At 38.5% G+C, this 21,670-nt stretch overlaps 1 protein-coding gene across 1 annotated transcript in view; it reads left to right on the top strand.

Annotated features, from left to right (window-relative positions):
* LOC124787179 (telomerase-binding protein EST1A) overlaps positions 1 to 21,670 on the top strand; it is a 323,132-nt gene that overhangs the window by 128,387 nt on the left and 173,075 nt on the right. Inside the window, 3 exon segments of the mRNA XM_047254319.1 lie at positions 1,572 to 1,761; positions 15,747 to 15,961; positions 16,075 to 16,153. Of these exon segments, the coding sequence (XP_047110275.1) occupies positions 1,572 to 1,761; positions 15,747 to 15,961; positions 16,075 to 16,153 (484 nt within the window).

The following is a 21,670-nucleotide window of genomic DNA, read 5'->3' as shown; positions in this document are numbered from 1 at the left end:
GTAGCTTTCATAACATTTTGAAATTTTCTACAACATTCTTGAAGGAACATTTTAGCCAGTCTCAGGCACTTCAGCACTCGATTCCAAGCTGCTTCACCGTCTTCTCAAAGGAGACCTTTGCTTCACCGTCTCAAAGGAGACCTCTGGTGTGGTCCTCTCTTTAAACACCCATGTCTTTGAACCCAATCATTGCAGTTCCAAACCAAACCACATTCGTAGATAGGGGGATGGAGGGCTATTGTACCATATATCAACGATTGGGCTGCAGGAGGTGTGGTGGAGTTAAGCGGCATGCACGGGGAAACCACGTTTACATTTAACATGTCGTCCAGGAACAGACGTCCTCTTTAGATGCCCTTTTCTTGATAACTAACCCCTGAAGTTTGTAGACAAAACCTTATGGATGGAGATTTACCTCCCTTATAATCCCCATGAGGCTGTGAAGTTCGCCTGCAAAGTTTTGGTGGCATGCACAGACACAGCACACTTTTATTGTATATATTGATTAGGCTTATTTTGTAATTTAAGGTTTTAATTTATTAAAATCTTTGAGACAAGTGTTGGTCAGTATGAACCTTCATGAAGTACAATACCCAGTATTGCTTATAGAAAAGCACATAAATACATCACAGCTCTGCTACCTTTTCAGACAGTAATTTCTTGTTCTGGAGAGAGGGAGGTAGGAGGTGGAATAACAATTGTTCGGCGGCTGTGGCAGAAGAGGGTGGGGTAGGGGGAGGCAGGGACAATGCTTAAAATCCTGACTATATGGACCCATGTTGTATTGGACAAAAATGAGGCCTCCTTTCCTCTTCTAACTGGGAAGGTTGGTTGTAGCTTGGTTTTTGAACAAAATCTCTGTCTCGTTCAGCTTCTCTCAACCAATTTACATTTCGTGTATGAAGAAGGAAATGTTATGTTTTATTTTTGTGTGTTTCTCTTGACAACACTGGAAGTTGTAACTCTTGAAGTTAACTGCTGATCAAGCTTTTTGTGTCTGTTTAATTTTAAAAGTTTTGTGAACTGAATTTTCCCGTTTGTAAAATAATTGGCTGACAGACCCTGCATTGCCCAGGTATTCATTTTGCAAATTTTGTACTATAAAAAAATTAACTGCAGTTGTAGTGTAACACTTCAAACATTTTATTTCCAGGTATTTCCTCAAGTTGCCTCGACTATACGAGTGTCTTAGTAGTAAGGAATAAATGTATTAAAACTTCATGCTGATGTGGCATTTTTTCACACATCTCAGTGTTACGACATCGTATTTCCTGGATTGTGTGTGGTGCCATAATATAATTCTGTAGGTGCATTTAGTTGCATTGTGTGGGTGGTATTTGCAAATTTACTGTGGATAGAGTTAATAGCACAGAAGTAATAAATTTAAGCTTCATGCGTTAGTTATTCATGCAATTCATCATTTGTGACATCATATCTCATAAAATGTGATAGATAAATGGTTCTTACTCTCACAGCAGCTTTTGCCTGACAGTAAGGGATATATTTATCAACTTTGGCACAGATCAACTTAGTGATCATTCTCTGTGTAAAAATTACTATTCTTTTTAAAGGCATTTTCTGCAGAAGAGCTTGAAAACATTGTTGGAGACAGATATAAAGTTCTGCCAGACTGAAAATGTTGAGCAACATATGTGGAAGATAACTTTCTACAACATAATTGAGCTCCTGCGCAAAAAAATGCTTGAAGATCCAGACAACAAAGAGAAATATAAACATCTGATGTTGAACATAATTGAAGAGGTGAGTGGGTTGTTTACTCAAAGCATTCCAATTTCCAGTAATCAATGTTTCCAAAACTATGAAGAACTAAATTTCAAATATCTTGAATCATTGTAAAAGACCTGCACATTTTTTCCATGGAGAAAAATTATTTTATTCTTTCATTTCTCCTCTTTTAGTTACAGAGTATATTACCATATTTACTCAGCTAAAAAACAAGGTATTTTCCCCAGTTAGTCATTCAAAAACTACAGGGTTGCCTTTCATTTGCGGGTAAAGCTTTGGGAGTTGAGGTTGTGCACAGATTTAATTGGAAGAATTTGAGATGTTGGGAAGGGGAACGCTAGCACGATTTGGCCGAGCACTAGGAGGAATGTGAGGAGTGGAGTAGTGATTGGGAAGCAAATTTCATCATGGCACCAACCATTGGAATGTACAATGCATATCTTGGCTTTTATGAACATCTGCTACGTTTAAACTCCAGATTGCCTTAACCAAATTGTAGTTGGAATTGAACTGACTTTAAAATTGCATAAATCTACATTTACATCTACATCTGCACCTACAACTTTACACTGCAAACCACTGTGAAGTGCATGGGTATGTCCCATTGTACCAATTATTAGTCTTTTCTTCCATTCCATTAACATGTGGACTGTGGGAAGAATGATTGCTTAAATGCCCTTGCGCGTGCCTTAATGTCTCCAATCTTGTCTCCATGACGCGTATGGGAGCTATATGTAGGAGATTGTAATAAATTCATAGATTCATCACTCAACTCTGTGGTGCATGATGTGATTTTCAATGCTATGAACAGCTTTTAACGATGGCTTCTCTGGTCTTTTCAGTCAGGTGGCTGCAAATGCGTGCAGGACACGACACCAGTAGCAAGTGCACACTGCGGTGGACTGTGTGCATTTGTGGCCTCAGGACTGACTGAGAATGCTTAAGAAGTGACCAGTAACAGTTGTCGACTGTAGTGGATGCTATGCGACACAGGGTTGAAGTTAGTTCTAGAAACTTCATAAGTAGGTTTTCGTGGGATTGTTTGTGTCTATCTTCAAGTATCTGCCAGTTCAGTTCTTTCAGTATCTTTGTGTCACTCTCCCATGGTTCAAACAAACCTGTGGCCATTTGTGCTGCCCATCTTTGTATCTGTTCAGTATCTCCTGAGAGTCCTATTTGGGACAGGTTCCACACATTTGAGCAATATTCTAGAATGGTCGCACAAGTAATTTTTAAACAATCTCCTTTGTAGACTGATTGCACTTCCCCAGTATTCTACTAATAAACTGAAGTCTATCACCTGCTTTACTCACAACTGAGCCTAAGTGATCATTCGACTTCATATCACTACTAAGTATTACACCTAGGTATTTGCTTGTGTTGACTGAGTTCAACAGTGGCTCGTTGTTATAGTCATAGGATATTGTGTTTTTTTTCATTCTGTCGAGTGCGCAATTTTACATTTTTGAACATTTACAGCAAGTTGCCAGTCTTTGCACCACTTTGATTTTTTTTTTCAAGATTTGACTGGCTATTTATGCAGCTTCTTTCAGACAGTACTTTGTTATAGATAACTGCGTCACCTGTAAAAAGGAAAGCCTTAGGTTACTTATAATATTGTCTGCGAGGTCGTTAATATACAATACGAACAGCAGGGTTTCCAGTGCGCTTCCCCAGAGGCAAACTTGAAGTTGCTTCCACATCTGATGAAGACTCACTGTTCAAGATAACATGCTGTGTCCTCCCTACCAAAAAACCAAAGACCCATACACAAGTTTTACATGATACCCTGTATGAATGTACTTTGGATAGCAAGCATAGCTGTAATACTGAGTCAAATGCTTTTTGGAAGTCTAGGAATACTGCCTTTACCTGACAGCCATGATCTGTGTCTTTCAGTATGTCATTCCACTCTATATACTTCACTATGTTTGAGCTCAGAATATGTTGCAAAATTCTACAATAAATGGATGTTAAAGATATTGGACAGTAGTTTTGTAAATCCCTTCTGCAACTGTTATAGACAAGTGTGACCTGTGCTTCCTTCCAACTGCTGGGCACAGTTTTTTGTTTGAGGAATCTGCAGTACACCTACATGGTTCTGCATCTACATGGTTACTCTGCAATTCACTCTTAAGTGCCTGACAGAGGGTTCATTGAACAATTTTTATATTACTTCTCTACCATTCCACTCTCGAATGGTGCATGGGAAAAAGGAGCACCTAATTCTTTCTGTTCGAGCTCTGATTTCTCTTATTTTATTACGATGATCATTTCTCCCTACGCAGGTGGGTGTCAACGAAATTTTTTCCCATTTGGAAGAGAAAGTTGGTGATTGAAATTTCGTAAATAGATCTCGCTGCAAAGAAAACTGCCTTTGTTTCAGTGACTGCCACCCGAACTCGTGTATCATATCAGTGACACTCTCACCCCTATTGCACGATAACACAAAACGAAATGCCCTTCTTTGCACTTTTTCGATGTCCTCCGTCAGTCCTACCTGGTGAGGATCCCACAACACGCAGCAATATTCCAGCAGAGGACAGACAAGTGTAATGTAGGCTGTCTCTTTAGTGGGTTTGTCGCATCTTCTAAGTGTTCTGCCAACAAAGCGCAATCTTCGTTTCACCTTCCTCACAATATTATCTATGTGGTCTATCCAGTTTAAGTTGCTCGTAATTATAATTTCTAAGTATTTAGTCGAAATGACAGCTCTTAGATTTGTGCGATTTATCGTATACCCAAAATTTATCGGATTTCTTTTAGTATCCATGTGGATGACCTCACACTTTTCTTTGTTTAGTGCCAGTTGCCACTTCTTGTACCATACAGAAATTCTCTCTAGAGCATTTTTTAATTGGAATTGATCATCTGATGATTTTACTAGATGGTAAATAACAGCGTCATCTGCAAACAATCTAAAGGGGCTGCTCAGATTATCACCTAGATTATTTATGTAAATCAGGAACAGCAGAGGGCCTATGACACTACCTTGCAGAACGCCAGATATCACTTCTGTTCTACTCTGATTTACTGTCTATCACTACGAACTGTGGCTCTCTGAGAGGAAATCACAAATCCAGTCACACAACTGAGATGATACTCCATATGCATGCAGTTTGATTAATAGTCGCTTGTGAGGAACGGTATCAAAAGCCTTCTGGAAATCTAGGAATCTGGAATCGATCTGAGATCCCTTGTCGACAGCACTCATTACTTCGTGGGAGTAAAGAGCTAGCTGTGTTGCACAAGAACAATATTTTCTGAATCCTTGTCGGTTATGTATCAATAAATCATTTTCTTAAAGGTGATTCATAATGTTCGAGTACAGTATATACTCCAAAATCGTACTGCAAATTGAGGTCAGTGATATGGGTCTGTAATTCAATGGGTTACTCCTATTTCCTTTCTTGAATATTGGTGTGACCTGTGCTACTTTCCGGTCTTTAGGAGCAGACCTTTCGTCAAGTGAGCAGTTGTATATGATTGGTAAGAAAGGCGCTATTGTGTCTGCGTACTCGAAAGGAACCTGATTGGTGTACCATATGGACCGGAAGACTTCCCTTTCTTAAGTGATTTGAGTTGTTTCGCAACACCTAAGATACCTATTTTTATGTCACTCATACTAACAGCTGTTCTGGTTTCCAGTTCTGGAATATTTACTTTGTCTTCTTTCATGAAGGAATTACGGAAAACTGTATTTAGTAACTGCACTTTAGAGGCACCATCAACGGTAACATTTCTATCACTATCACGCTGTGACGGTATTGACTGTTTTTGTGTACTTTACATATGGCCAAAATATCTTTGGGTTTTCTGCCATATTTTGAGAAAATGTTTCTCTATGGAAACTATTAACAGCATCTCGCATTGACGTCCGCACTAAATTTTGAGCTTCCGTGAAACTTGGCCAGTCTTGGGGATTTTGCATTCTTATAAATTTGGCAAGCTTTTTTCGTTTCTTCTGCAACAGTGTTCTAACGCGTTTTGTGTACCATCGTGGATCAGTCCCGTCTCTTATTAACTTACACGGTGTGAATCTGTCTATTGCTGTCTATACTGTATCTTTGAATTTGAGCCATATCTGGTCAACACTTACATAATTAGCTTGGAAGGAATGGAGACTCTCTCTTAGGGAAGCATCAAGCGAATTTTAATGTGCTGTTTTAAATAGATGTATTTTGCGTTTATTTTTAGTGGTTTTGGTTGATATGGTTTTGAGCCTCACTACAATGGTATTGTGTTCACTAATCCCTGTATCTGTCATGACGCTCTCTATTAGATAAGGATTATTTGTGGCTAAGAGGTCAAGTGTGTTTTCACAACCATTAACAATTCGTGTGGGCTCTTGAACTAATTGTTCAAAGTAATTCTCAGAGAAAGCATTTAGTACAATTTTGGAAGATGTTTTCTGTCTACCACCGGCTTTGAATGTGTGTTTTCGCCAACAAATGGAGGGTAGATTGAAGTCTGCACCAATTATAACTGTATGAGTGGGTTACTTATTTGTAATGAGATTCAGGTTTTCTTTGAACTGTTCAGTTATTATATCATCTGAGTCGGGGGTTGGTAGAAGGGGTCAATTATTATTTTGGTACGGCTGTTGAATATAACCTCTACCCGTAGTAATTCACCGGAACTATCTAATTCAACTTCACTACAAAATAAACTACTACCAACAGACACACACCACCACCTACTTTATTTAATCTATCCTTTCTGAACACGGTTTGCCCCTTTGTAAAAATTTCAGCAGAATTTATCTTTGGCTTTATCCAGCTTTCTGTTCCTATAACGATTTCAGCTTCAGTGTTTTCTATCAGCGCTTGAAGCTCTGGTACTTTTCCAACTCAGCTACGACAATTTACAACTACAATACTGACTGTTGCTTGGTTGATTTTCGTTGTTTCTTTACCCTGTACCCTTTGAGACTGGAGCCCTTTCTCATCTTTCCCGAGACTGTCTAACTTAAAAAACTGCTTAGTCCACACCACACAGCCCTTCCTACCCATGTAGCTGCCTCCTGTGTGTAGTGGACACCTGACCTATTTAGTGGAACCTGAAACCCCACCACCCTATGGCACAAGTCGAGGAATCTGCAGCCTACATGGTCGCACAACCGTCTGAACCTCTGAGTGAGACCCTCCATTCAGCTCTGTACTAAAGGTCCGCAGTCGGTCCTGTCGATGATGCTGCAGATGGTGAGCTCTGCCTTCGTCTCGCTAGCAAGAATGGCAATCTTCACCAACTCAAATAACAACCGGAAGCCAGAGAGAATCTCTTCTGACCTATAGCGGCACATATCATTAGGGCTGACATGAGCCACCACCTGCAGTTGACTGCACCCTGTACCCTTCATGGCATCCAGAAGGACCCTTACCACATCTTGGATGACTCCCCCCAGTAAGCACACAGAGTGCACTGTGGCTTTCTTCCTGTTCTTAGCTGCTATATCCCTAAGGGGCTCCTTGACCTGCCTAACATTGGAGCTCCCAATGACAAGAAATCCCACTCTGCACTTGTCCGGACCTCTCAGGAAGACCGGCCACTGCCACAACAGGCAAGGCCGCCCTTGCTGTCTCAGAAGTACTTTAAGCAGTGGGTAGTACTTCAAAGGGTACAGCCTAGCGGCCAGCACCAACTTTCGCCTTCCGCCCAGGGATTCGCGACCCCACCACGGTTCGCCAGTCACCGTCAGGTAAGTGTCGACCAGCAGGGACGTCCGAATCCGAGGGTGCAGTGGCATCAGAGATCCCAGGCAATGCTACAGGCTCCAGAGGTGCCAAAGCGCTCGCCTTGGGTGTCCCAATGTCACCCTGGCCCAGGGCAACAACTTGGAGCCTGTCGACCACGGCCAACACAGCTTCCAGCTGTTTACGGACGGTAGCCAATTCCCTTTGAATCCGTACACAACAGGCACAATTCCTATCCATCCATAACAATTTTTTTCCTCTCTTTTATCTCACACGCCGTTCAAAACAAACAGATGACTGATGACTTTGCGAATTTACGTTATTCAGATACTAAAATGCGATGCTACAACTCTCAAATACTATAATACGCCCGAAATTTGTGAATTAAACTATGCAAGTACCCAAAAACCCGCAAAGAAATTCAGAATTAAAGTTTGAAACAAATAATTGAGCTAAGAGTACGACTTGCTGCTGCTTATCCAACGGTGGCAGGGAGCTCACCGTAGATAATAGTTAAACAGGGGATAACTCTGCAAGAAATTCAGTATAGAATTTGGTACGTCAGGATGTTGAGCGTTGCTCAGTTTTAATGATTTCAGCTGTTCCTGGGCACCACTAACACTTATTAGCTGTTTCATCCATCTTTTCAGAGGTACGGGAATTAAAATGGGGAAATATCCTTTGTAAAGGAACATTTGAAAATGAAGTTAAGGATTTCTGCTTTTCGTTGCTTCCATCAATTTCAGTTCCTGTTTCATCTGCAAGTATCTGGACACTTAACTCTGGTGCCACTAACAGCCTATGCGTATGACCAGAATGTCCTTTAGAGTTGTGAAAGACCTTTGAAGAGTATTCTGCTATGGTAATCACTGAAGGCTTCATGTGTTACTCTCTTGACAGGCAAATGCTCTTCATTCAGCATCTCTCTATCGTGTCCCTATGCTGTGTTTTACACCTATTAAGCAGGAAGTCTGTTTCTTCAGGAATTTCTTTTCAGTGATTGTATACTGTGGAGGGTCTGCCCATCATGAACTGTTGTTATACATATACAGGGTGATTCACGAAGATATGAAAATATTTTAATATGTTATTCTACAAGTAAGACTAAAGAAAAAAAAATTCATATAAACATTGAAATTTAGCAACTTCTCTAATATGAAACCATTGCAAAACTGTACAAGGTTAAAGTAAGGCAGGATTTCCATTTATTTTGTTGTTATTGGTCTGGTGAATCTAATAAAACGTGTCCCAGACATGTATCGGCAGTAGTTTTCCAAAACATTCGGAGAAACAAAGATTATTGTACAAGTAAATTTGTTTACTTTCCATCAAGAATGTAGGAACATTTATGCATTGTCGGCAACTGTTGGTGAGTTGCTTCTGTTGTTTCCAAACCTTGAAACGAGTTAGTTTTCTGTATTGTTCAGTGAAATAATGTAGCAACAACCGTGTATTTAAGTGAAAACACATAGTAACTGTTTTAGTTGGTAGATTATTTATGAAATAGGGATGCCTTTCAAATTCATGACAGAGGAATACACCAATATGGTGTTTATTTATGGCAAATATGATGGTAATGCTACGGATGCTGTTAATGAATATCACGTGTGTAATCCAACTCTGAGGATTCTGAATCCACAAACCATTAGTGGAGTATTTCAAATGTTACGGGAGACAGGTTCCCTACCTAGCATTCACAATCAGTATGAGCGCTCGATTTTTGAAGATAATGATGAGGATATTGTGGATGCTGTTCACCGTAGGCCAGGTACTAGTACATGACATGTCTCTCAACGATTAGGCATTACACAATCGCCCTAAGGTATGGCGTACGCTGAAGTACAATAATCTGTATCCTTACCATAATGAAAAGTGTATCATTTATATATGGGTGATCCTGCCCTTCACTTGGAATTGTGCAACTGGTTAAATACTAATTAGCTGTTGCACGAATAAATTTTATCTACTGATGAAGCACAGATGACTTGAAATGGTATAAACAATTTACATAACGAGGATGTATGGTCCGAAGAAAACCCACATGCAATAGTGCAACTCAATATCCAACACCGATTTAGTATAAATGTGTGGTGTGGTATAATCAACACTCACTTTATTGGACCATTCATTTTCTGAGGACGTCTAACTGGTGAGACGTACTTATAATTTCTTCAAGAAGAAATGCCCTGCTTGCTTGAAGATGTTCCACTTCCTACGCAATTGCAAATGCACCTCCACATTGCACCAATGCCATTACTACAATTAAATGAACATTTTCCCCAGAAATGGATTAGTTGTGGTGTTACGCGTTTGTGGCCACCCAGATTGCCTGATTTAACACCAACGGATTTTTATGTATGGGGATGGATGAAAGACGTAGTTTGAGGACAAAGTCAGTACATATGAGGAATTACTTGCTCACATTATGAATGCAATAGGTGAAATTAAGAACAACCCTGTGAAACTGAAACAAGCAACAAAATCTGTTCACACATGTGTGGCTAAATGCATTGAACTCGGTGGAGACATTTTTGAACATTTGTTGTGACTGTATTGTGAAATTTTATGTATACTGTACAACTTCCTTAACATTCAGCTTTGTTATTTTTCCGATTTTTCCGGTTTAACATGAATTCATATTTTATTAAATTCACCAGATCAATAAAAATAAAATAAATGGAAATTGTGATTTACTTTAACCTCGTACAGTTTTACGATGGCTTCATATTAGCGAAGTTGCTGAATTTCGGGCAAAATCTTTTATCAGCCGTAACTCCGTAACTAAACATTTGTGGACCTGTGTTTATATGAACTTTTTTCTTTAGTTTTACTTATAGAATAACATACTAAAATATTTTCATATCTTCTTGAATCACCCTGTATATCCATCCAGTGCAAGGTCTACTCTCTTTTAAACTTTACTCAATAACAGTATAAATGTCTACAGGAGACAAATTAACCCTAAAAAAATATACTTGCACAGATCACTTAATAATGATAAAACAAATGAAACACGCTTCAATGACAGTACTATAACTGGTACTGCTCTACAGCACTGTTGATTGTCAAGGTTGGCAACCTTATTAATGTAAAGTATGATTTCTGCCGATTTAGCTGTATGGAGTTGGAGACAACCAAGTATTTTAGCATTTCAGCTTGCTTATATTGTCAGCGATACAGATAGCCGTACCGTAGGTGTAACCACAATGGAGGGGTATCTGTTGAGAGCCAGACAAACGTGTGGTTCCTGAAGAGGGGCAGCAGCCTTTTCAGTAATTGCAAGGGGCAACAGTCTAGATGATTGACTGATCTGGCCTTGTTACACTAAACAAAATGGCCTTGCTGTGCTGGTACTGCGAACGGCTTAAAGCAGAGGGAAACTACAGCCATAATTTTTCTTGAGGGCATGTAGTTTTACTGTATGGTTAAATGATGATGGCGTCCTCTTGGGTAAAATAGTCTGGAGGTAAAATAGTCCCCCATTCGGATCTCCGGGCAGGGACTACTCAAGAGGACGTCGTTATCAGGAGAAAGAAAACTGGCATTCTACGGATCGGAGCGTGGAGTGTCAGATCCCTTAATCGGGCAGGTAGGTTAGAAAATTTTAAAAGGGAAATGAATAGGTTAAAGTTAGATATAGTGGGAATTAGTGAAGTTCGGTGGCGGGAGGAACAAGACTTTTGGTCAGGTGAATACAGGGTTTAAATACAAAATCAAATAGGGGTAATGCAGGAGTAGGTTTAATAATGAATAAAAAAAAAAATAGGAGAGCGGGTAAGCTACTACAAACAGCATAGTGAACGCATTATTGTGGCCAAGATAGACATGAAGCCCACGCCTGCTACAGTAGTACAAGTTTATAGGACAACTAGCTCTGCAGATGACAAAGAAATTGATAAAATGTGTGATGAGATAAAAGAAATTATTCAGATAGTGAAGGGAGGCAAAAATTTATTAGTCATCGGGGCTGGAATTCGACAATAGGGAAAGGAAGAGAAGGAAACATATTAGTGAATATGGATTTGGGGTAAGAAATGAAAGAGGATGCCGCCTGGTAGAATTGTGCACAGAGTATAACTTAATCATAGCTAACACTTGGTTTAAGAGTCATGAAAGAAGGTTGTATACATGGAATAATCATGGAGATACTAGAAGGTATCAGATAGATTATATAATGGTAAGACAGAGTTTTAGGATCCAGGTTTTAAATTGTAAGACATTTCCAGGGGCAGATGTGGATTCTGACCACAATCTATTGGTTATGAACTGTAGATTAAAACTGAAGAAACTGCAAAAATGTGGGAATTTAAGGAGATGGGACCTGGATAAACTGACTAAACCAGAGGTTGTACAGAGTTTCAGGGAGAGCATAAGGGAACAATTGACAGGAATGGAGGAAAGAAATGCAGTAGAAGTAAAATAGGTAGCTTTGACGGATGAAATAGTGAAGGCAGCAGAGAATCGAGTAGGTAAAACGACAAGGGCTAGTAGAAATCCGCGGGTAACAGAAGAAATATTGAATTTAATTGATGAAAGGAGAAAATATAAAAATGCAGTAAATGAAAGAGGCAAAAAGGAGTACAAACGTCTTAAAAATGAGATCGCCAGGAAGTGCAAAATGGCTAAGCAGAGATGGCTAGAGGACAAATGTAAGGATGTAGAGGCTTATCTCACTTGGGGCAAGATAGATACTGCCTACAGGAAAATTAAAGAGCCCTTTGGAGAAAAGAGAACCAACTGTATGAATCTCAAGAGCTCAGATGGAAACCCAGTTCTAAGCAAAGAAGGAAAAGCAGAAAGGTGGAAGGAGTATATAGAGGGTCTATATAAGGGCGATGTACTTGACGTCAATATTATGAAAGAGGATGTAGATGAAGATGAAATGGGAGATATGATACTGCGTGAAGAGTTTGACAGAGGACTGAAAGACCTAAGTCGAGACAAGGCCCTGGGAGTAGACAACATTCCATTAGAACTACTGACAACCTTGGGAGAGCCAGTCCTGACAAAACTCTACCATCTGGTGAGCAAGATGTATGAGACAGGCGAAATACCCTCAGACTTCAAGAAGAATGTAATAATTCCTATCCCAAAGAAAGTAGGTGTTGACAGATGGGAAAATTACCAAACTATAAACTTAATAAACCACGACTGCAAAATACTAACATGAATTCTTTCCAGACGAATGGAAAAATGGATGGAAGCCGACCTTGGGGAAGATCAGTTTGGATTCCATAGAAATATTGGAACACGTGAGGCAATACTGACCCTACAACTTACCTTAGAAGATAGATTAAGGAAAGGCAAACCTACGTTTCTAGCATTTGCAGACTTAGAGAAAGCTTTTGCAGTGTTGACTGGAATAATCTCTTTCAAATTCTGAAGGTGGCAGGGGTAAAATACAGGGAGCGAAAGGCTATTTACAATTTGTACAGAAACCAGATGGCAGTTATAAGAGTTGAGGGGCATGAAAGGGAAGCAGTGGTTGGGAAGGGAGTAAGACAGGGTTGTAGCCTACCCCGATGTTATTCAATCTCTATATTGAGCAAGCAGTAATAGAAACAAAAGAAGAAAATGGAGTAGGAATTAATATCCATGGAGAAGAAATAAAAACTTTGAGGTTCACCGATGACATTGTAATTCTGTCAGAGACAGCAAAGGACTTGGAAGAACAGTTGAACAGAATGGACAGTGTCTTGAAAGAAGCGTATAAGATGAACATCAACAAAAGCAAAACAAGGATAATGGAATGTAGTTGAATTAAGTCAGGTGATGCTGAAGGAATTAGATTAGGAAGTGAGACACATAAAGTAGTAAAGGAGTTTTGCTATTTGGGGAGCAAAATAACTGATGATGGTCGAAGTAGAGAAGATATAAAATGTAGACTGGGAATGGCAAGGAAAGCGTTTCTCAAGATGAGAAATTTATTAACTTCGTGTATAGATTTAAGTGCAAGGAAGTCGTTTCTGAAAGTATTTGTATGGAGTGTAGCCATGTATGGAAGTGAAACATGGACGATAAATAGTTAGACAAGAAGAGAATAGAAGCTTTCGAATTGAGGTTCTACAGAAGAATGCTGAAGATTAGATGAGTAGATCACATAACTAATGAGGAGGTATTGAATAGATTTGGGGAGAAGAGGAGTTTGTGGCACAACTTGACTATAAGAAGGGATCGGTTGGTAGGACATGTTCTGAGGCATCAAGGGCTCACCAATTTAGTATTGGAGGGCAGCACATTGTCAGTGCTGTATGTACTGCAAACTGTACCAATCAATAGTGCATGCAAATTGCAGCTATGACTCAATTGAGAAATGCGAATCTTGGTTCTCCATTCACAGTGCTTAAAGCTGTCAGTATGGTGCTACTTCTACGTTAACAGTGATTCATGAAGCAGAGCCCACAAATAATTGTGAAGGAGCAAGAAAATTTAGTGTCACAGAAACAAATGTTGGTAAATAACACCAGATGAATAAATTAAAGAATACCAATTTTACGTACCAGACTTTTAGGTGTGCGCAGCAGGGAAGGTTTCATGAATTGGAGCAACAGACTGCTCAGTACGTGCAAGAGAAACTCAGTGGAGATGGTTATTTGAGAAATTATCCAAATGAAGGCTGGAGATGAATTATTTTCCAACTGCATACATTGTGGAATTCAAAGCAAATACAGTCTGGTGGGTGTGAATTAAGGCAGTGAGGCTTATGTTGTATGTGGAGCAACACTATTCAGAGACTGCCTGCGACATATGACAATACACTACTTGCGCATCAGCATCATGTAATCAGTCTAAGAAGATGGCAAGCATGTATGATAGGCCAAATTGTTGGCACTGAGATGGCTATTTATTTTGGTATGTCATCAGGTTTACTGTCAATGAGTCAATTAAAACTCTTCTTATGAGAAATTCTGTGAATGAAAAGACCACTATAAAAGTAATGTTAAAGTGCACTAGCAACTGAAAGGAAGATCCTCCGATATGATTAATGCAGGATAATCATACCAAACTGAAAACTGTCTGCAGGGCTTATCTTTAGATGTGAAGAAAAGGGATGAAGGCCAAAGGATTTGATGCTACATGTTGAAGGTTGTTTGGAACGGAATACCAGACTCTTTGCTTAATGGAAGGAAAATGTTGGTGCTTTTTTTTTTTTTTTTTTTTTTTTTTTTTTTTTTTTTTTTTTTTTTTTTTTTTTTTTTTTTTCATGGTACACCTCACCCCAGAAGTTAAGAACCTAATATTAAAGAACAGCACAGACCAGGTAATAATTCCTGGCAGTATGACTCACAAATTAAAATAATTATTTGAGAAAGGAAGTGAGGATAAAAATTAATGTAAACCATTTCTTTTTACTTATTTCATTTCTTCTTGTATGACCTATATGTAGACAGTAAATAGATGGCATATATCTTGGTTCAAATGGCTGAGCACAATGGGACTTAACATCTGCGGTCATCAGTCCCCTAGAACTTAGAACTACTTAAACCTAACTAACTTAAGGACATTACACACATCCATGCCCGAGGCAGGATTCGAACCTGCGACCGTAGGGGTCGGACGGTTCCAGACTGAAGTGCCTAGAACCGCTCAGCCACACCGGCCGGCTGGCATATGTCTTGATTCCTAGAAAAGGATATACAGTAATGTTAACATTTTTAGGGAGTTACTTTCTCAGTAAAACAGTTTGTAATTTTGATTTATCAGGAAATACTAAGAACAAAAATTTCTCGAGGAGCTTATTAAAAAAGGGGGGAGGGGGGAGTCTTACATTCAGGGTTGTCTTAGTTGAGTAAATATAAGAACTGTCATTGTAAGTTTGTGTATGAGTACTGTTTACTTTTATTGAAGAAGCTTTTTCTCTTTTCTCCATACTTGTCCAGTACTAGAGAGTGTTTCATTTCTTATGATCTTGATGCGATTTAAGTCAGTTTTCTTCTTTGCCTGTGACATAAATAGTGTGATTTAGTTAGCCTTTGTTTCAACACCTCTCTCAAGTAGTACTTCATCAGGTTTTTAAATGTCTTCTTATTTACTACTTTAGCTTTTGAACAGCTTCGAAATGCATTGATGAGGAGTGTCCTCATACAGTTGTAGCTTTCTGTTTTGTGATTCAAGTTAATGTACTGTGCATATTAGTTTTGTGATTAGTTCAGAAATTTAGCTTTTATTTCACTTATATGGTTCATAAAGGAAATATATGGTACATCATACATGTGAGCTAATTGCGTTCTAGCACTGGGACTGCTTTATGTAAAATATTTTTATTTTTTGTGTTACAGCATAGCATTGTCTCTTATTATTTTCCAGGGTACAGCTTATTTTGAGCGACTACTTCTAGCGCTGGAACAGACTTACAAATTTAGTTTGGATTCATTTCTTGCATCTACCAGTTTATCAACGAAAGGACTTGGTTTCATTGGCTTGGCTTTAATTGCCTCCCAGAAGATTTTCCTATATTTAGGAGACTTAGCTCGATATAAAGAGCAAATTAATGAAACATCAAATTTTGGGAAGTCTAGACAGTGAGTACTGTTGAAACATATTTCATAATTACATTACTGATTTACTATATTACAGTATATATGATTAATGAGCATTATTAAGAATAGATACTGAAGATCTTGTTTTATTGCAGGTATTATATCCGAGCACACCAAATAAATCCAAAGAATGGCCGCCCATATAATCAGTTAGCTATCTTGGCTGTCTATGCTGTAAGTTAAGAAAATGTTTACTTTTATTGTAGTATTGAGTGAATTAGGAGGACAGCAAATAATGAAGACTAGATAGAATTAAAATCAGGATGTGTATTTCGTTCTGAGAAATAGAGCAGGTGAGAAATTAAAGTAAAGGCAATATCTTTTGAAAAAATTGAATGTAATAGGGAAATTAAGGCCAAAATTATATTACCTATGTTAGCACACCCACTGTTGTGTAATGCATTTTGCATTACACAGAAAATGTGAGTAATCACTTGATAGTTGCCAATTCTAGTCCATGCTGAGTCATAATAAATAAGAGAACACACAAACAAGATAGTCCAGAGTGTCAGTGGTCAAGCAAATCCATAGAACAGCAATCCTAAGCGTAGTCCAGCGGAAATGCAGTAAACTGTGGGGTCACCTAAGTTTGGTGTAAGTGAGATAAAGATTTCAGCACAACAAGACTTGAAGAGCTGCGCAGCATTCTGGTGACTGGATTCTCTCTTTGTGTTGTCAACAGTCAGGCCCGTATGGCAGCGAGAAGGCACCTCTTACTGGCCGTTGGAAAGTTGTTGGTAGCAGACATCATCAGGGTATTGACCTTGATCGGATTACTTGAGGCATAGCTTATGTAATCCACACCAACACCAATGTCCAGCTTTAACAATTGTAAAGAGACCACTAAATTTGGGAATGGAGTTAAAATTATGTATTTAGTGTAATTTTTTTCCTTTAAAAGAGACCACAAAATTTGGGAATGGAGCTAAAATTATGTATTTAGTGTAATTTTTTCCCCTTAAATCCCATGTTTTGTGATCTCTTTCCAAGTGTTAACACATTGAAGCTGACGGACGTACTTAAATACATTCACTACGTTTTAACCAAAAAATGCAACGGATGTACGTCATATTTTCTTCACTTCCGGCTTATTTATTTGTGATTTAAATGCATGTTTCACGTTTGTAAGTAGTGAGACTAATTGTTTGCCTTGTCGTAAGTGCATTGTTGATAGATAGTGTGCGCCAGTCTCTCGTGAATGGTACCAGTGTTACGTGAACTGCCTGCATGCTCAGAATATTGTTGAATGTTCTTTTGTTCTGTGTCAGCTGTCATGTTATGCTATTGTGTGCATCCTTCCCATGTGTAAAAACATATAAATAGTGAATATGTCTAACAGACATAGCTTGTTAAACTCACAGATTGAAGAACTCTCGAATGATGGCTCAGAACTTGAATAATGACTGGTGTCATTTTGATGTACTCCCTGAATTACCTCTGTTTGAAGAAATGAGTGGAATTCAGGTTCCTGTTGATACATTATCAACAGAACTAGATGGTTTGTTGTAATTTTTTGATCACAGTGTGTTTCTAAAAGTAAAGTCGGAGACAAATGTATATGCTACTGATAGTATTTCTGAATTTCGCCGTCAGAACATAATCAGACCAAAATCTTTATGGATGAAATGGAGAGCAGTGGGGATACGTGAAGTATATCAATTTTTTGCAGTTGTTTTGTATATGAGTGTTGTAAAGAAACCTAAACATAAGGATTATTGGTCTGAAGACACTGTGATTGCTTCATCATTTGCTTCTCAGCTAATGTCAGGAGACAGATTTTTTGCCATATTCAGGACGTGAACAATAATGAGCTATGGATATGTAAACAAGAAGTAGGGCATGACCGTCTGCATAAAATAAGATCTATTTGGAATTTTTTCTCAGCAAGATGCAGGAAAGTCTTTTAGCCATCATCAAAATCTGACTGTGGTTGAAGCAATATGTCCTTTTCGAGGAAGAATTGGTTTCCATATTTATATGAAAGACAAACCAGAGAAATATGGGATAAAACTGTCTGTTGTAAGTGATGCTCAAACAGGTTACATGTGCAATGCTGAAGTTTATATTGGAGGAAAAGGAAATGTTGAAAGTTCTATCAAATCCCTCCTGCTAGGCTATGTTCCTCTTACTTAAAAGAACAAGTGACATATGTGGACAGATTTTATACAAGTTCTGCAGTTCTTGAAGAACTATGGGAAAGAAATACATTGGAAGTTGGAAAGATAAACATGATGTACGCATGTTGTCAACACAGCATAAGATGACTGCTTCGCATGTCAGTGTAAAATCCATAAGTGGATATGTTGAGGTAGTAAAGCCAGATGTTGTACTAGACTACACTTTGTGTAAAACAGGTGTTGACAGAGGAGAACAGGTGATGAGTTACTATCCCTTCCTGCAAAAGACTATAAAATAGTGGAAAAGCTTTTCTTCCATATTTTTATGAGGGCAGTTGTGAATGCCAACATTATTCACAATATCAAAATATCAAAAAAGGGTGCATTAGCAAATATTATCTGTAAATTAGCAAAGCAATTGGTTCAGAAAGGAGGAGCGGAACTAAATAAAGAGACACATTCAGCATCTGGAGTTGCAAGTGCAAACAGACTCATAGCACATCATTTTCCTGAGAAACTACCACCAACAGAAAATAAAACAAACCCAGCTAGAAGATGCAAAGTCTTTTGGGAACAAGGGAAAGCTACAGGATACCTAGTAAGGAAAGAGACCAGATACTACTGTAGGCCATGTAACTCAGGCCTGTGTGTCCCCGAGTGTTTTGAATGATTTCATTCCCCAGTGAAGTTCTCTAATTTGTAAAAATGAGGAAAAAAGTTTCACAATAAAACACTTCACCTGTAAATGAAACATTTAGCATTTCGTGCTGGCAAGTGTTTTTAAATCAATAGCCTACAATTCCCTACGACTTGAAAATTTTGTCCATTCTGGGGAAAAGTAAAAATGCTGAAAAACAGTATCTTTACAGTAATATCTACAAATCACTGTATAATTTATTTGTGTTAAGCATATGCATATTCATAAAGAGGAAGGATGAAAGGTTAAGCTGGTATACTGCCAAAAGGGGTAAGTGGATTAGTAAATTTATTAAGAAATTGTAAATTGTAAAAAATTTTCTCAGTATCTGGGTATTAACTGGATTGATGATCCATTAGGCTCCAATGTGTTGAGGTTAGATGATGATGAGCATTTAATGGTGAGGCTTTAACCTTGAAACTAGTTTTGACCAAATAAATAAAGTAGTTATCAGCTGCAGCTGCAAAAGATTTATTTCCCGAAACGTCCAAGAGATTGCACATTTCTCAGCTTATATAAACTGGCATGAGGATGTAAATTACAAAAGTTCAGGGCACAAAAATGAAATTTGATATGGATCTCAAATAATGGCGCATACATGACAGAACGTGTTTCTGTTTCTCATTCCACAATGTGTTTGTAACCTGTGATGAGTTGAGATGCAAACACATCTCCAACAGCAAGACTTCTGCAATAAAGAGTTAATCAAATGCAGGAAAAGTAGAAACAGTGGCTTCTGCTACTTTTATTAACTTTATCAAATGCAGTATTATTTTCTAAAATAAGATTCATCTAAATAGCTCCAGATAATGGTTAAATCAAGTAGAAGACATATCTTTGAATTAGAATAGTGTGCAAGTAAGTGAAGTGTTCTGTGCAGGCATTCTCAGTCTCCATGGCTGTGGCTGAGTGTTCACATGTGAAATTATGTAAGCAATTTAATGTCACGAGGTCCAAAAACGAGATGCAGTCAAAATCTCTGAGCTGTGTGAAATCATTTGTTGATAGGAAAACACTCTCTTCGGTGTCCGCTCTGGCTACTACAAACACTTCTGTTAACACCATCTAACTCCCTGTATAATAGAGACTGATGAGAATGCGATGGCGCAATGTTACAATGACTCTCCGCTGGAGGCGGGAGTAAGTCTTCTCTTGTGACAGTGGTCAAAAACAGAAGTGCTGCTCTTGTCCTAAGCAGCCACTTATTGAGCAGCAGCATGGCAGTGGCTCTTCACAACTGGCAGGGGTGTAGCTGTTTTCTCTTTCTGATTGCAATGCTGTGGAGACACGCATCATCTTTGCAGTGGTTAATTGCTGGAGCACTGATATCGTTGGTTGACGACACCGCAGTTTCAGCACTAGAGTGGAAACCTGATCTTAGATGGATGTACCTGTATAACAAATTGTTATTGGTTAGAGCTTCACCTTTCAAATGAACATACTTTGCCTCTAATAAACGGTGTACTACTGCTTTTGTATAAAGTGCAGTAGTGTCCCATCTTGAGAGAAATGTCACAGGTAGCAACAAAAAGAACACATGACAGAAATGAGATAAAGTTTTAATAGCAAATTGAATAAACAAAATTTCACGTGGCAATTTCTAGGAACCTATCTTAATCAAGGCAGCCACATAAACAACAAATGTGGAGGTAAAATCAAATGAAGTCGAGGATGGAAGCCCATGATGGAATAACAGTAATATGGAAGCTGTTTGGCAAAATAAAACAGAAACCTACGGTAGGCACATCAAAAAAGATAGATTGCAACCTACCATTAAGTTGCAGGCAGGCACAACTAAAAGACACTTTTGGCCACTGCCTCCGTCACCAAAAAAGAGAGACACATACCAGTCAGATACACAAGCAAACACACCTCATGCATACATGATCTTTAACTCCAGCATCATGGTGTGTGTTTCTCTTTTACTGATGATGACTGCAGCTGAAAGCTTTATGTAAGTGTGCTTTAATTGTACCTGTCTGCAACTTAGTGTGTCTTCTTTATGGTAAGTAGTAATCCATCTTTTTCATAAATTGTTAATATATGGAAAGGATGGATTGCTCCTCACTACATGGAGGAGGCATTGAGTTGCAGGCAGGCCTCCAAGAACCACCTCACCCTCACCAATCCTCGCAGTCCTACATCCTGTGTGCTTCCTAAAGTTTGTTAACCCATCCACATAGGTCATCCCATACCGGTGTACCGCAGAAAAAATCTCTGCCCTTGTGGAGAAACATGTTCGCTCTATTACGCGGGTCATTACATGCCAAGTGGTCTAGAGGTTTCCGCATGACCGTCATGGATTTGGATGAAATTTTGTATGAACAGTGGAATATGTTCCCAGTGAACATTGGTATAGCTTCATGATAATTCAGTACTTCCATATGTATAGTCATTTGTTTGACCCCATAGCACAGCACCCATGAGTTTTTGGCAACTTTGAGGTAGAAGATCTCTGGCAATATATTTGTGAAAGAAACAAAACTAGGTCATCTTGTGCCACTTTCTGTGCTTTCTTACATGAAATGATGATGATGATGATAATATTATTTGCTGAGTGATTTGCATATGCATAATTTGAAGCAAAGCCAGCGGAAAAAAATGATGCTCGAAAAAATGTGAAATTTAGCTTTTTACATCTCTGGAAGTAATTACAGGATAAACTTCAAACTTTTCACGTAATAACTTACCAATACAAGGTCTTAGAATATAAAATTTAATTCTCCTACTACTTTCTAGTAATTCACAAATTGAGGGCAAAATTGACAGTTTTTCTAAGAACTTAAAAAATTGCTTTTTTTGGCCTACTTATAAAAAGTCTTATACAAACTCTTTAAAAATGTTTTTCTTAAAAATATCACTTTCTTACCTACCTAA

Source organism: Schistocerca piceifrons, chromosome 1 (genome assembly GCF_021461385.2).
Source record: "Schistocerca piceifrons isolate TAMUIC-IGC-003096 chromosome 1, iqSchPice1.1, whole genome shotgun sequence".
In the NCBI taxonomy this organism is placed as follows: domain Eukaryota; kingdom Metazoa; phylum Arthropoda; class Insecta; order Orthoptera; family Acrididae; genus Schistocerca; species Schistocerca piceifrons.
This window is presented reverse-complemented; position numbering and strand designations above follow the sequence as displayed.